Source organism: Chelonoidis abingdonii, chromosome 14, assembly GCF_003597395.2.
Source record: "Chelonoidis abingdonii isolate Lonesome George chromosome 14, CheloAbing_2.0, whole genome shotgun sequence".
NCBI classification, from domain to species: Eukaryota; Metazoa; Chordata; order Testudines; family Testudinidae; genus Chelonoidis; species Chelonoidis abingdonii.
In genome coordinates this window covers 14,277,837-14,292,303 of record NC_133782.1, presented here as the reverse complement: position 1 = coordinate 14,292,303, position 14,467 = coordinate 14,277,837, and the positions used below count along the sequence as shown (strand labels likewise).

The following is a 14,467-nucleotide window of genomic DNA, read 5'->3' as shown; positions in this document are numbered from 1 at the left end:
TTTTGCATGAAGGCCTAAAAGGAATAACATAAAAGCATGAGTCCTCACACATCTTTAGGTCTTGACCTTGCAATGTCCTCAGTGCATCTTGAGAGGTACTGACCATCCCCATCTGCACTGAAATCTGTGGACGTTGAACACCTTGCAGGTTTGGGCTCTGGGCTTTAGGGGCTCAGTTAGCAGACAATTCAAATGCAGTGGTTCTCATTGTAACTAATAAACAACAGTGTGATTAGCAAAGTGCAACCAGACCAGTTAGGGATCTGCTCCTAGTAGATAACTTTGTATTTGTTAGCACTAAAGAGAGTTAATCATAACTCTGTGGATTTATACACATGAAAATGAGTCAATTCAATTTCAGTTTACAGTGTCTTACATATAAACGACTCTGAATAATGATTGGGCATATTCTTCTTTCCCCCCTTTATTAATATTCAGATTCCCTTTCTCCATTAATAATCTATTTTAGGGGCTTGCTCCTGCAAATCCTACTTATGTGAGCAGTCCTGTTGCAGTAAGTAGGACTGATCACATAAGTAAAGTTTTTAGAAGTTAGTTTGTGACCCCACAAACAATAAGCCAGGTTCCCTCCCCTGTTCTAGCCTTTCCATAGTGCTGTCTGTGATGGCATCGAGGGCCATGGCTATAACTGGTCAGCTGAAAATTCCTGGCATGGGGGAGTGCTCAGCTTGTGTTTCTCTGCCTGGAACAATAACAAGTGATGATTCGAACTGCACTCTATCCTGAGAAGGGAACACATTACAGAGACGGGCTGTTTCCTCAACTCCTCCCCTTTTGGGCTGCCCATATCCACCTATCTTGAGGGAGCTAAGCTTTTTCCAGAGGGACAAGAAGCAACTTCACAGTGGGTGCACAGTTATCTCTCACTTCCTTGGGGGCTCCCCACTCCTATTCCATGTGTTTAGGGCAATTCTGCACCTTTCCATACTGCAAAAGGGGAGAGGAGAAGATGGCCCAATTGTGTTCATTTCAAAAGCCTACATGAAGAGCAGCAGGACGTAGAAGATCAATCAAGAACCCAAAAAAAGAGCTCTGTGTAAGCTCAACAGCTTGTTTCTCTCACCAACAGAAGCTGGTTCAATAAAAGATATTACCTCACCTGCCATGTATCTCTAACAGAAGATCACAGTGAGAAAGCAAACGTCCCACCAGTTAGGTATGCAAGTACACAGATGGATTGGGTATGCAAAAGAAATGTTCATACAAGCTGAGGTTGGGTTGAGGTTCCACTGAAAATTGGGCCCCATATAATTTTAATCGAGATAGTTTTCTGTACTTTGCTTGTATCAAATGTCTCTGATTAAAGACTGAGAAATGCGCCTCCTTTCTAAATAGATCATAATTATATAGTGGAAGTCAGCGCAGCCATGCCTATTTACACTAGATAAATATCTGACCTTTGAACCCTCAGGTAATTAAGTTAATCATCCTTCAAATTTATTTTTTTTAAACTACTTAACAATATAGCTTGTTTTGTCCCTTTTCCTTAATATGTCATACAATTTAGTCTTTATATGTAGACACTAGGATCCTCATTCACCCCCCAGTGTGTAAATTACCATGTCACATTGACTGTTCATTTGCAAAGTAGGCATTTACTTCTGTTCATTTTTGCACATGCAGAGTTTGGAAAATCTGGGTCCTAAGTTGTCCCTGTCTTAATGTCTGGTAGTTGGAAATCATGTTACTTCATGTAAAAAGTCACATAGCTAGTTATATATTCCATTTTCCAATCAGCTCTGGTGGTTCTGGACATGAAGTTATTTTCATACCTTGGGCTTCTTGTTGTTCTAAATTCTTGCTTGATGCTGATAGAGCGCAGAGATGAGATTTACATAGGATGTTTGATCCTGCACAATTGAAGTCAATGGCAGCATTACCATCAACGTCAATGGACACAGGATTGAGTCTTTGTTGAGATGCACACTCTGCTTTTCTGCATGGGGGAATGGTATATGGGGAGACCGTGGTGTTATCCACACTATAGAAGGGAGACGCTCAGTAGCCGTTCATTTGGAAATGGGTATTTCTGCTGGGAGCAAGCGTGCAGCCCGGGATGCACTATACCCTCCCAGGATGAGTAGCTCCTCACCAAACTGAATAGCTGTCTTGCCTACTAATGACTCTATTAATGCACTACCCTCCTTTTCTCATAAGCTCTAATTTACCACATGCAGTCCTTTGCTGTAAGGACGCCACCAGGCAGTTGTTCCCACTGTCAGTTTGCTTTCTTGTAGCACCATCAAACAAACTAGTATAAGATGCAAAGAAAGAGATTTTGCTGTTCTTAAATACTAATAATTAATAAGGTTTGCCTTGAAAATACCAACACAGTACATTAGAAAGACCAGCATCCAGGTCAGGGTCCAAAGTACAGCTCAGAGACCTGTTACTAACCCTGCCATTTCTTCTTGCTCTTCCTTTTCCATGGCAAACAGCACACTCCATTGGCTTTACATGACTCCAGTCTGTCATGCTTGAAGGAATGACAACACATGCAAAGTCTGTTCAGAGGTCAGATAACCAATATGGAGCCTGGAGCCTTTAACGCTTCTGGGTTGTTTTCTGTTGAATGAGTTTGTGGAGTTTTCTTTAATTTTTGCTTACATCTCAGAAACAAAGCTTCATTATTAAACATAATAAAAAAATTAGAAACTCTTTTGCAAAAAAAAAATTCATTTTTTTCTTGGAAATGTCAAACCTACAATTTTTTGACAATCCATATATTTTTTGTAAAACTAACTGGAAAAAAATCAAAAACTTTTTTACAAATTTTGAACGTTCAAAAATTTTCAACCATCTCTAATGATAATCTACTAAAGCATGGCAAGAGAAGAGATTTCATGTGGGAATGATGTAAGTGTAGTCCATTCCTGTATTCAGTTCACTGATGTTCTGATTCAGCACTGTTTCAATGCATTGTTGACTTGGGGCCTAAGATCTTAACAGTTACTAGTTTTTTACCCTCCATTCCACACGGCTATTAGAATGAAAAAAGGAAAGAAACCAGCAGAAAGAGAAATATTTCCGTACCCTTTGGTGACATATTCACTAATGAACTAAATAAACTAAAATTGAAGTGAATTTTCAAATGCATTAGGACATACTGCCCTTTTCACTCCCTCAGCTAAGTTTACCTCCTCTCCAGGCTATAATTATTGGCATTTTGAGGAGGTGCTTTAGTGTCTAGGTAACTATAGTGATGAGTGCAGTAGAGTGCAGACAAATGCATCTGAACTCATATTGATTCGTTTACTTATAGTTAGATCAAGCTGTCTGCTCCAGGATAAGCACAGGAGCTCACTAGCCATCAGTGGAATCTGCTTCCTCCTGTGCTACAATCCTGCTTGATGGGCTGGTACAGGGAGCATTGGGGACCCAGCCCCATCTCCTCCCTGCCACTCCCATGGATAGCAAGCACCTCCCTGTGAGTAGGGAGGAAGGGGTTTTTTGCACTCAGAGAGCACAGGGACTGAATTTAGCCTTGTCTCTAGATGTACTACATAAGTTGGGGCATAAGGAGGGTATGGAAGGAAGGTTCCTTGTGCTCTTGTACCTCCACTTCTTGTGGAGCAGACCACTGTTAATTGCTCGGGGGGCAGGATGTTTAGCATGAAGACTCTATATAGAGCTGTGCTTGAGTCCTAAAAAAAGAAGCCCTGATGTCACCACTGTGAGTTGACGTGTTCACTGGCAGCAAAAGGGGGATGAGAGGGCTCTATACTCCTGCCAGGGCCCTTCAGCCTGTGCAGCAGTATGGGCCTCCCCTCACCCTGGGGGGAAGAAGGGGGCACCTGTGGCGCTGACCATAGGGAAGGCAGGGACAGGGCACAATGAAGGGGTGCCCAAGCCTCCCCCTTGGCCGGCTCTGAGTGTAGACCCAGTGGCTGCCACCTCCCTTCCTGGCCATGCCTTGGCCTCCCCTCCTAGCCCACAGTGCCAGAACACCAGCAGGGGCTCCCTATTGGGTGAGGATGCAGGCAACTGATCCCTCATTGCAAAGCCACCCCACACTGCTGCCTTGGGCATGCCCGTGATGAGAAGCCATGGCTTCTGGGTCTCTGCTCAGACCTGGCAGTGGGGGGGGACCCGGAATCCTTATCCCCCTTTTTTGGGCCTCCTGGCCTCCTTCATTGTGCTCCCTCTTCATTACACCCCATCAGAAATACCAGAACACCATTCTGGAACATTCTAGCATCGCTCAAGTGCTGATACAGGGCCTGTCCACACCTCTTGCACAGCACTGAGGGACAAGATGAGAAAGGGACACTCATGGAAATCCGATCACCAGAAATCTCTGAGTAGTAGGGTAGGGTCTAGACTTGGGAAATTAGGGTTTGTTTCTCAGCTCTGCTATAGGCTTCCTGACAAATCACAGAGGGCCAGATTTACAAAGGTTTTTAGGGACCTAAAAATGCAAATAGGTGCCTAGCTGTAGATACAAAAGCACCTTTGGAGATTAGGCACCTAACTCCCGTTGGAAGTCATTAGGAGCTAATCATCTATCTGCATCTTTAGGTACCTCAATACCTGTGTAAATCTGGGCTTTAATCTCTCTAAGCATAATTCCTCATCTGTAAAGTGGAGATGACATTAATATTACATTTCTCCAACCCTTTGTCTGCCTTGTCTATTTAGATGGAGCTCTTCAGAGCAGCGGCTGTCTGTCTGCACACAGACACGCATGTACATACACACACACTCAGTAATTAGAGTGCCCAGCACAAGGGGGCCCTGATCTTGGCAGTGGCCTGTAAGTGTTATTTCAGTACAAATAACAACTTATAATAATACAGTATATTTTCTTGAAACTGCTGTATGGATTTACCAGAGGCAGAGAAAACAGTGACACAAGTAGTAAAAGCCATTAGGAGATGATGTTCCCACTTTGAGGCACAAAATTGAAAAAAAAGTTGCCAATGTATCTTCGATAGGTAGTATCTCTGAAATACCTTGAGAGAAAGGACTAGCTGGTGTTATAATGGCACACAGGAGGTTTCTATCAACCTGCCATTAGGCTTTTTTTTAATCAGTCTCCACTTTTTCAAAGAAATATTCCTTTAGGTCATGTTTCTGAGATTTTCTTCCTCTGTGTCATAGAATTTTAAAAGAACTATTTACATATGATTTACAAAGGAACATATATTTGTATGGGCAAGTGGTGGGCTAGGGGAGAAGGGGTGAGGAATTCTGAGCATGTGAAATCATGAATGCAATTAAAAAACTTTACTAGAGGGCTTCTTTGGTGCTGTGAAGTGTGCACAGAGTGGGGTACATTCTTAGACCTGTATGCAAGGAGTTAAATACACAAGTTTCATCAGCAATAACAGGATTTTACCTGCTTAAATCTCTAGCCACCATTTTGCAAATATACCAGAGAAAGATATACATCGCAATGGCTCAGAACATTTTAACAGGCTATTTAGAAGTTTCTTGCAAGGACCTGACACAATAATCTGTACAGCAGCCAATTACAGGCCAAAGCCTTTCCAAGAACAGTATGTTCCCTGCAAAACACATGCAGTCTGTGCCAGTTTCAGTGACCATTCTTCCAAAGATGCCGTGTATATTGGTACTGGACATGTGATAAAAGCTAGCTCTACTTCAGATGTGAAAGGGACAGTAAAGTGTGAGGCACCAGGCCAAAAAAAAACAACAGGATGCAGAATATACATTGCTAAGCAAAACTAGCCTCCGCAGAGTGCTTGAAACGGGTGACATCAGCAAAAGAACTTCAGTGAGAATTGTTTAGTGACTTTAACCTGAGTTTCTCTCTCTCTGTCTCTCTCACACACACATTCAAATAGAAATGAAAGAGAGAGAGACACACACACACATAAAACCAAGCACCATCATTGGTCAACTAGGAGTAGGTGTTCTACTTTCCTACAGCCCTTCCAACGCATCTCATTGCTGACCTGAAACACTCTTTATGAGAGCCAGACTACACAGTGTAGAGAGAGGTGAAGGATGTAAAGAGCATGAGGCACCATGCTACCCAGAGCCACCTCAAAACCCAACATGCCACAAAGCACAACTAAATCCGCTATCACCCTTTCCCCCCAATAGACACACACACGGCATAAGTAAGCTCATATTTTCACATGCAGGCAACCAAATTGCATCAACAAAATAGGTGCACATAGGAGCAAACAATCAAATTGCACTCATAGGAGACACCTTTTTCTCTGGACAGTGGACAGTTTCACATACAGTTACCTTTTTGTACTGTAATCACCCTTTTGGTATGAGAAGCTCCCCTAAACTATTAGCCTCCATCAGCATTCAAGCTGTAAACTCAGACCCATACCTGGGTCTTCATAGAGGGCTTTAATTGTGGCCCAGTGCTACCTTCAACAGCTGGAGTAAGGAATGCAGCATCAGGCCTTTATAGCATAAGTCAGGAGGAGATAATAAATATGGAACCTCACATTCTAGATCCATATTGAAATATCCACAAAAACCTCTGCATCAGCGCATTCCATAATGTGCTGTGCAAAGACATATGCTAATGAAAAAAACCTCTGGAAATAACATAGGAGAAAAGTCAGCATCAGGAGCTAAATGTTGCTGTATAAATGCATTTCTGTAAGGAGCCAAGCTTTTGAGTAATTAAGGACTTATACTATAATCTTAGTTCGGTCATTAGAGAAACGTATCAAAAGAATGTATTCCTGCCAACACTTTTGTTTGTATGAATCCTGGCTCAGTGAAACATTTCAGGCAAATAATTTATCTTTTCTTTGGCTTAAATTGCAAATTCTTCATCAATTCATGAATCCTGTCCTTGTTTTAATTATGCTGTAATGTGAATGTAGTTTTGTAGACCACGAAAATAAAGACTGGTTTGTCAAACACTGAATGCTTGTGCAACTCCTAAGCTAAAACTGTGGAGTCTATCCTTCACTTACCAGCCGTGTTATCAGTTATTTGTTGGTGCTCACTTTCAGTGATGCTTTGACTAGAACAGGCTCTTATAGAGGTTACAAATCACAATCCAGCAAAAACGATAATGGCCAAGAGCAATAACTTGAGTTTCTTTTTCATGGTGTAACATTGTGCAGAAACAATTAAGTTAAATTAGCAGCTGTTTGGGAGAAATTTTGATGTAATTTTAAATCTTAATCCTTCTGCCACAGTACATGCAAAGTAACCAGTTTTACAGGAAACATAGTTTGTGTGTATTTGAAGACAGAGGCCAAGCCTTAGTTTAATCAGGTGGAATTAAAGCAAAGCTCAGCAACTCAAGGATAATTATAAATTTGACAGCATTTTTATCACCTCTTTTAATCTGGCTATAAAATGTTCATTCCTGGCTCATCATAAAAGGTCTCAGGCTCCCCCGCCTCCTGCCTTTTTGTGTTCTGTCTCTCAAATATACAAAGAAATGCCAGGAAATTCAAGGCTAAGGCTGAAGTTTCACTCTCACATTGAGTCCAGTTGAGGCCCTTACCCTACAAGCACCTATGCACATTTCTGACTTCACTGGGACCATTCACATACTTAATGTTAAAAGTATTTACAGACCCAGGGAGTTAGTCCACAAGCAGTTTCACTGAATTCCAAAGGCATTATATGAAAACTAAGGCCCCAATCCTGCAAATACTTAGGCATGTGCTTAACTTTACTACTCCAGGTAGTCCCATTCATTTCACTTGCATTGGTCTTTACAGGATTGGGGTTGATGGTAGTATTCAACATGAGTAAGGGTAGCAGATGTCCAAGTAGCCAAGCTAGAGCTGTGGAATAGAAGAAACATTTCTAACGTGTAATTGTTTGAGTTGGAAAAATTTACTTTGATTGTGTTTGTGATGCATTGATGTTCACTTTTAGCAAACACTCGCATGCTTGAGATTTACACATGTGAGAATTTGTTCACAACAAGCAAATGTTTAACTCAAATTCTTAGTGAAAAGCTACTTCTGTTTATGTATTGCAGTGTGCAATGCATGCTTCACATTTCACTGCTTGCACCAACCAACGCAGCATGAACTGTACACTGCACATTCTATAATCAAGTGTGCAATTTGAAATGTGTGCTTTGTGGTTGCTTAAGTCTTAACATAAAAAAGGAGAATCATAGGCCAACTAGAAGTGTCTGCCAGTCAGCGAGGAGTGTGATTCTCTACAACATTTTTGTACCAGCAAAAAGCCCTGCTGTAGATGCAGTTATACCAGCAACATTGTTTTGCTGATATAGCTTATTTTGTTTGGGGAACAGGCATAAGCTATAGCTCTAAAAATATTCTTTATTTCTGGTATAAGTTCTGTCTTCTCTCAGGGGTTTTGCCTATGAGCAAACCATTCCTAGTAAAGTGAAATGGCATAGGCCTGGCCTAAAGAAAGTAACAAACAAAGCATGAATTGTGAATTTTATATTTAACTGTAAAGGTAACAATTCTAATCAGCTATAGTCCAAGACTTAATCTTGAAGAAATTAGTAAATATTTGTGAATACTAGCAGAATATCAGTCTTTCCCTGGATAATCTGCAAACGGAAAGAAAAGGCAATATGTACTGAATACATTATTCATTGTGGATCATTCATTCAGCTCTGCTTTAAACAGTGAGTGATTTTAGATTCCATGAGTCCAAGTCAGAACACAAATACACAAGTGTTCATAGGCACTATATCCCATGTGTTATAAATTAGCTGTCTGAGATACCCAGTGATGTGCACCATTTTTGAAGGACAGGCATAAAAACACATTTGCTATCAATAAACTTCTATTCTTTCACACTCTTATCTTAAAACAAACTGGCAAACCTTTAAAAAAAGAAAAGAAAAGAAAAGAAAAGATAAATAGATTTATTCTAGGGCTGAGATCCTCCAGAACTGAGATACAAAACCTCAGGTGGGGGAGAGGGGATTTCAGAGTAGAAAAAAGAGAGACTTATTTTAGAAACAATATTGCAATAATATATTCAGAAGGCAAACAGACCTGTTCAAAGATATGGTCAATGCTGTTAAAGGCAGCAGTTAGTGATACTCTACCATTAGTATAAGTAGAGGACTTAAGCTAGAGCTATCAAAATAATAATTGCTCTTAAAATTGCCTTTTCCTCCATAGATTCTGGTAAACAGGTGTCCAGTTTTTATAATCTCCTTTTCCCCTAGAGGTTATAAAAATATTTGAGCTAGATCCTCAGCTGATGCAAATTAGCACATTGAAGCTAACAGTGGAGTTACACCACTTTACACCTGTTGAGGGGCTGGCCCTTTGAGCAACATAGCCATCCTTTGAAGTGCCATGATATGCAAAATCAACCTCTAGTAATTTTGATGGTGTAAAAATTTACAGATGAAACCTGAACTCATCCTTTAGAAAAAGTTTGGGCTGGATGCTCAGGTGTTGTAAAGTAGCATTACTGTGTTGAAGTCAATGAAGCTATGTTGATTTGTCCCATTCAGTTTAAGAACCTATTAATAATCATTTAAAACCAGAAAGAACTCTGATTACATTTCCTCCTACATTCCACTAATTCTACTTCAGAGTGCTGACAGCCCTTCATAAATAAAAAATACAATAAAATTAATAATAAACCGCTGCATGTTCTCCTTGCTATTACTCACTATTCTACAGGAAGAGTAAAAAAAGCCAACACATTTGAGACAAGTATAAAGCAACTCAGCAGTAGCGTCAGAACAATTGCTATAGATACAAAACAATTGCTTATCTCAGATGCTGAGATCTTAGCTATAAAGCGCACACAAGAGAGTCAAGGTCTATTTCCAGCTATGCTACTGACTAGCATATGACCTTGGGCAAGTCACTTAACTTCTTAATGCTTCATTTTCCCTGCCTCTAAAATTCATTCCTATTCATTCTAAAGAATTATCATTCTTTGGATGAAGAGCACTATCTATATACAAAGTGCAAAGAGTTACTACGCTATTCTAGTCTTCACTAAAGGTTGTGACCTCATATGTATGATATGCAATAAGTAGCTAGTGCATAAAATGAGTGAGTTAGTATTTTATAAGCTTCATGTGAATATGCCTAAAGAATTTCCTAAAACCATTCAATATCAGACACTGAGCTTCTGAAGCATGGAAGTCACTTATGCTCCAAGGACATTTTTTACACTTGCAGCCAGCTGGTGTTCATCATCTAGACTAATGAAGCATGAATATAGCTGTCTTGCCCAGGTCTTTGGTAAAAATACAAACGAACTTCAGCTGTAGGTCAGACATTACCAATTTTGTCATGAAACAGATGCCACAGCTTTTATTAGTCTTCCAGAGATTGTTAGATTTCCCTGATAAGTAGGGGAGTCACACTACAAAGCAAGAATATTTGCTGCCTAATTCACACAACCATCAGAACATGGTGCTGTCCTGCACCATTGATATTCCTAAGAGATTTCATTAAGGAAGAAATTGATATTCCCATTCAAACACTTGCCTTCCCCTGTGGGACATTGTTTGGTGTGCTCTGTAATCCAGCAGCCTCTTCCGCTGTGATGCCAGCTTCAGGAATTTCCGTAGTCTGGCTTTCGTCTTGGGTTTCGACTTGTGTCTTACTCTTTTCTTTCTCCTTCCCCTTTTCCAGTTTGAAGAGTCTGTCAAAGAAAGTCACTTGTTTTGTCTTTGATGAGGCTGCATCCTCTGTCTCGGGTGATGCTAATGCTATTAGTTCAGTGTCACTAAGTTCTGCTGCAGAAGGGGCCTGGCTTAGGTTTTTATCAGACCCTTCCTCCAGCACAGCTGTTGCGGAACTATCTACTTTCTCACTTGATGCTTTGTTCACTTCAGGCATCTCTGAACTGACATCAAGCTTAGCTGATCCAACTGATGAGTCTGTAGCTTGCTCTTCAGTACGTCCTGGTACAGGCCGTGAAAAAGCAAAGACAAAACGAGATTTTGCAGCTGGCACGGGTTTCTTGGCCTCAGTCCCAAGATTTTTTCCATTTGCATCAGAAGTGGAGCTTATCTCTATTGTCTTCTGGGAAGAAACGGCCACATTATTCTGTTCAACACTTGTCCTTGCATCCACTGCAAATAGAAACATAAAACAGCAATTATCCAACAAAGCAGGGAAGTTATCCTATTAATCGTGGTGGTCTAGAGCTTTAATAAACTCATTCTAAAATGCAATGCCTGCGTGAAGACAATATATACTGCAATGTGTTAAGTAAATGTGATGTTCTCTGGTACAAAATGTGAGCTTCTGCTTAGCTTTGAGGCCTGATTCTCTGAGTTTTTGATGTTCTCTGTTCTCACTGAAGTCAGTGGAGTTGTGGTGCTCAGCACCAGCCTGGGATCAAGCCCATTATTTCTTTTCTCAGACTTATACCCTAACTAGAAAAAAGACTAACAAGGGGAGGGAGTAGAAAGTATTCCTAGCTCCATTTTACAGATGGGAAACTGAGGCACAGTGAGATGGAAGAGGAAGAATGGCCCGGTGATTAGGGCACTAGCCTAGAACTTGGAAGACCCAACTTCAATGCCTTATTCTGCCACAGACTTCCCATGTGATCCCTTGGGCAAGTCACTTAGCCCCTCTGCCAGTTGGGCACCCTCTACATTTTTGCTTTATTTATATCATGGCAGCACCCAAAGATCCCACTCAGAACAGGATCACGTTGTGCTAGGTGCCATGAAAACATGCTTTGCTGTAAAATTTGCTAAAATGCCCATTTTAACAGAGAAACGTTAAAAAAAAAATTCAGATGTTGAAAGTCCAATTTCAAATGTCAAATTTTAAAAATTTCACTTAAAATGGGCCAATTTTTGCTTTGAAATGGGCTCATTCTTGGGGAAAGCACCCATTTTTTTTAGCCAAAACCCCATGCAAAATTACCAGTTTTTCAGTAAAACGGACTATTGTCTAGTTGGCAATGAATTGTGAAAAAAAATCCTCAAATTTCACCTTGTTTAGCATTTTGCCTTTAAGTTTTTGTACACTTCAGATGAAATGTTTGAAAGGCAACAGTACTAGCGGGTATCACCTAAGAAGCAGTGGCATAATGAAGCAGTTCACATTCAGTGACATGGCTGAGATGATGGCTACCTAGAATATTTCATTTTGATCCTTTCCCGTTGCGCACTAAGGAAATCATAGTCCTTGAAGATCAACAGGATGGCTCTGCTGAGATTTTTCTTGATAGGGCACAAGAGAAATCCTACCAATGGCAGCATGCACAGTGTAGCTAAGATGAATATATTATTATTTATATTGTGGTAGTGTTTAGGAGCTCAGTGGTGGATTGATACCCCATTGTGCTAGGTGATGTACAGATACAGAATAAAGACAGCAAAGAGTCCTGAGGCACCTTATAGACTAACAGACATTTTGGAGCATGAGCTTTCGTGGGTGAATACCCACTTCGTCGGATGCATGTAGTGGAAATTTCCAGGGGTAGGTATATATATGCAAGCAAGCAAGCCCCTGGAAATTTCTACTACATGCATCCGATGAAATGGGTATTCACCCACAAAAGCTCATGCTCTAAAACGTCTGTTAGTCTCTAAGGTGCCATAGGACTCTTTGCTGCTTTTACAGATCCAGACTAACATGGCTACCCCTCTGAGAAAAAAGACAGAACAACGAGGAGTCCTTGTGGCACCTTAGAGACTAATAAATGTATTTGGGCATAAGCTTTCGTGGGCTAGAACTCACTTCCTCAGATGCATGGAGTGGAAAATACAGTAGTAGGCATATTTATACACAGTACATGAAAAGATGGGAGTTGCCTTAGTAGGTGGAGGGTCAGTCTAATGAGACAATTTAATTATAAGTAGAATTCCAAGGGAGGAAAAATCACTTTTGTAGTGGTAATGAGGCTGGCCCATTTCAAACAGTTGACAAGAAAAGAGGGTTCGCAGGTCCATACACAACAAGTACATCAAATTAACACTCTGGTCATAAAGTTAACTCTTTGGGTAATTAGTTTAGACAGCAGACACTGCTGTCTCCATTCCACTACTGCCTACCAACAAGCAGTAGATGGGAACCTTCCATAAACTGGAGTGACAAGAAAAACACAGAGCTTTAGGAGCCAGCTGATATGCCAGGGTGAATGTAAATTGAATTTCTTGAAAGGCTTGCCAGCAGGGAAGGAAACAGCCGATGAAAACGGAGGGTTTTACGATGAGATTCATCATCAAGGCAAGGTTCTTACCAGATGCCAAAAGGGCCTGTTCATTTAGTTTCTCTACTTTTACCACTTTCATTCTGGTATTTTCCTCCCCCTTCTTCATGTGGGTGTGGATGTGGGTGTGGGTAGGTGTGTTTCAATAGCTTGTGTTTTATAGTTTGTTAATAAACAGATTTTTTTTCTTTTCCAGCTCTGTACTTTAAAGGGTAAATTGTCTCACATTTTAGGCCCTTCCTGTTACTGCTTATGTAAGAAAATAACTTATTCTGGCAACAATTTTGTTAGCCTTTAATAAAACAATATTATCTAATTGCTTCTGCAATATTGAGTGTGCATCTGTTTGAGCATTGGTGATGCAAAGAGAAGTTATTCAGTAGCTACTCACCTGATCAATTAAGGTCTACTAACTATTGATACTTCTCTCTGTGCTTACAGGGCCAGATTGTTAAATGTATTTAGGTGCCTAAATACGCAGATAGGCACTTACTGAGATTTGTATAGGTGCCTGGTGTAGATTCTGAACTTCCTCAGGGGTTTTGCCTGAGAAGGGACTGCAGTATCTGGCCTTCACTTAATAATTTAGAGAGAGAAAACTTGAGAAGGAATTTCAGGACCTCAGATAAGAATGTGGAAGACAACTCAGAAAAAAAGAACAAAAATGTAAATAGACACTCTTTTTCTTTAAGTTAATAACAAGACCAAGAAAAGTCCACTGGAAATAAAGAAGCTTATATCATAAAAGATTCTGTGTTTCTGATATGTGTCATAGGCAAGCACTTTTTAGGAAAAAAATATTTTAGTACACAAAATAGGAAGACAATCTTGTTAAATGCTCATTTTTTAGAACACAGCTTGTGAAACCAAGAAAATACTTATGTCTCTAATTACCATGGAAGGAATGAAAGGCCTGGAAAGTATCATGGATTTTGTATTGAATTTGTATTAAATTCTGGTCATTCACCGCGCAAAAGCAGGTCGTGCCACCAAAAAGAAGAGCAGTTGCACTGGGTAAGCTTGGAGTTTTTCATGTCTTGAAAGGAAGGTTGAGAATAGCCATGTATACTACTCCTACAGCCAGGGCCGGTGCTTCCATTTAGGCGACCTAGGCGGTGGCGTAGGGCGCCAGGATTTGGGAGGGTGGCATTTTGTCGCCCTCGGCGGCAATTCGGCAGTGAGGGGTCCTTCTGCGTCTCGGTCGTCAGCAGCAATTCTGCGGCGGGTCCTTCACTCGCTTCGGGACCCGCCGCCGAAGTGCCCCGAAGACCAGGCGCATGGAAGGACCCTCTCCTCCTGCCTAGGGCACCAAAAACCCTGGCGCCGCTCCTGCCTACAGCCAACCAATCAA

The 14,467-nt window shown here is 40.9% G+C and overlaps 1 protein-coding gene across 1 annotated transcript in view; it reads right to left on the bottom strand.

The window, feature by feature from the left end:
• BCAS1 (brain enriched myelin associated protein 1) overlaps positions 1-14,467 on the bottom strand; it is a 92,573-nt gene that overhangs the window by 53,616 nt on the left and 24,490 nt on the right. Inside the window, exon 4 of the mRNA XM_032774711.2 lies at positions 10,428-11,017. Within this exon, the coding sequence (XP_032630602.1) occupies positions 10,428-11,017 (590 nt within the window). The remainder of the gene's footprint in view (positions 1-10,427; positions 11,018-14,467) is intronic.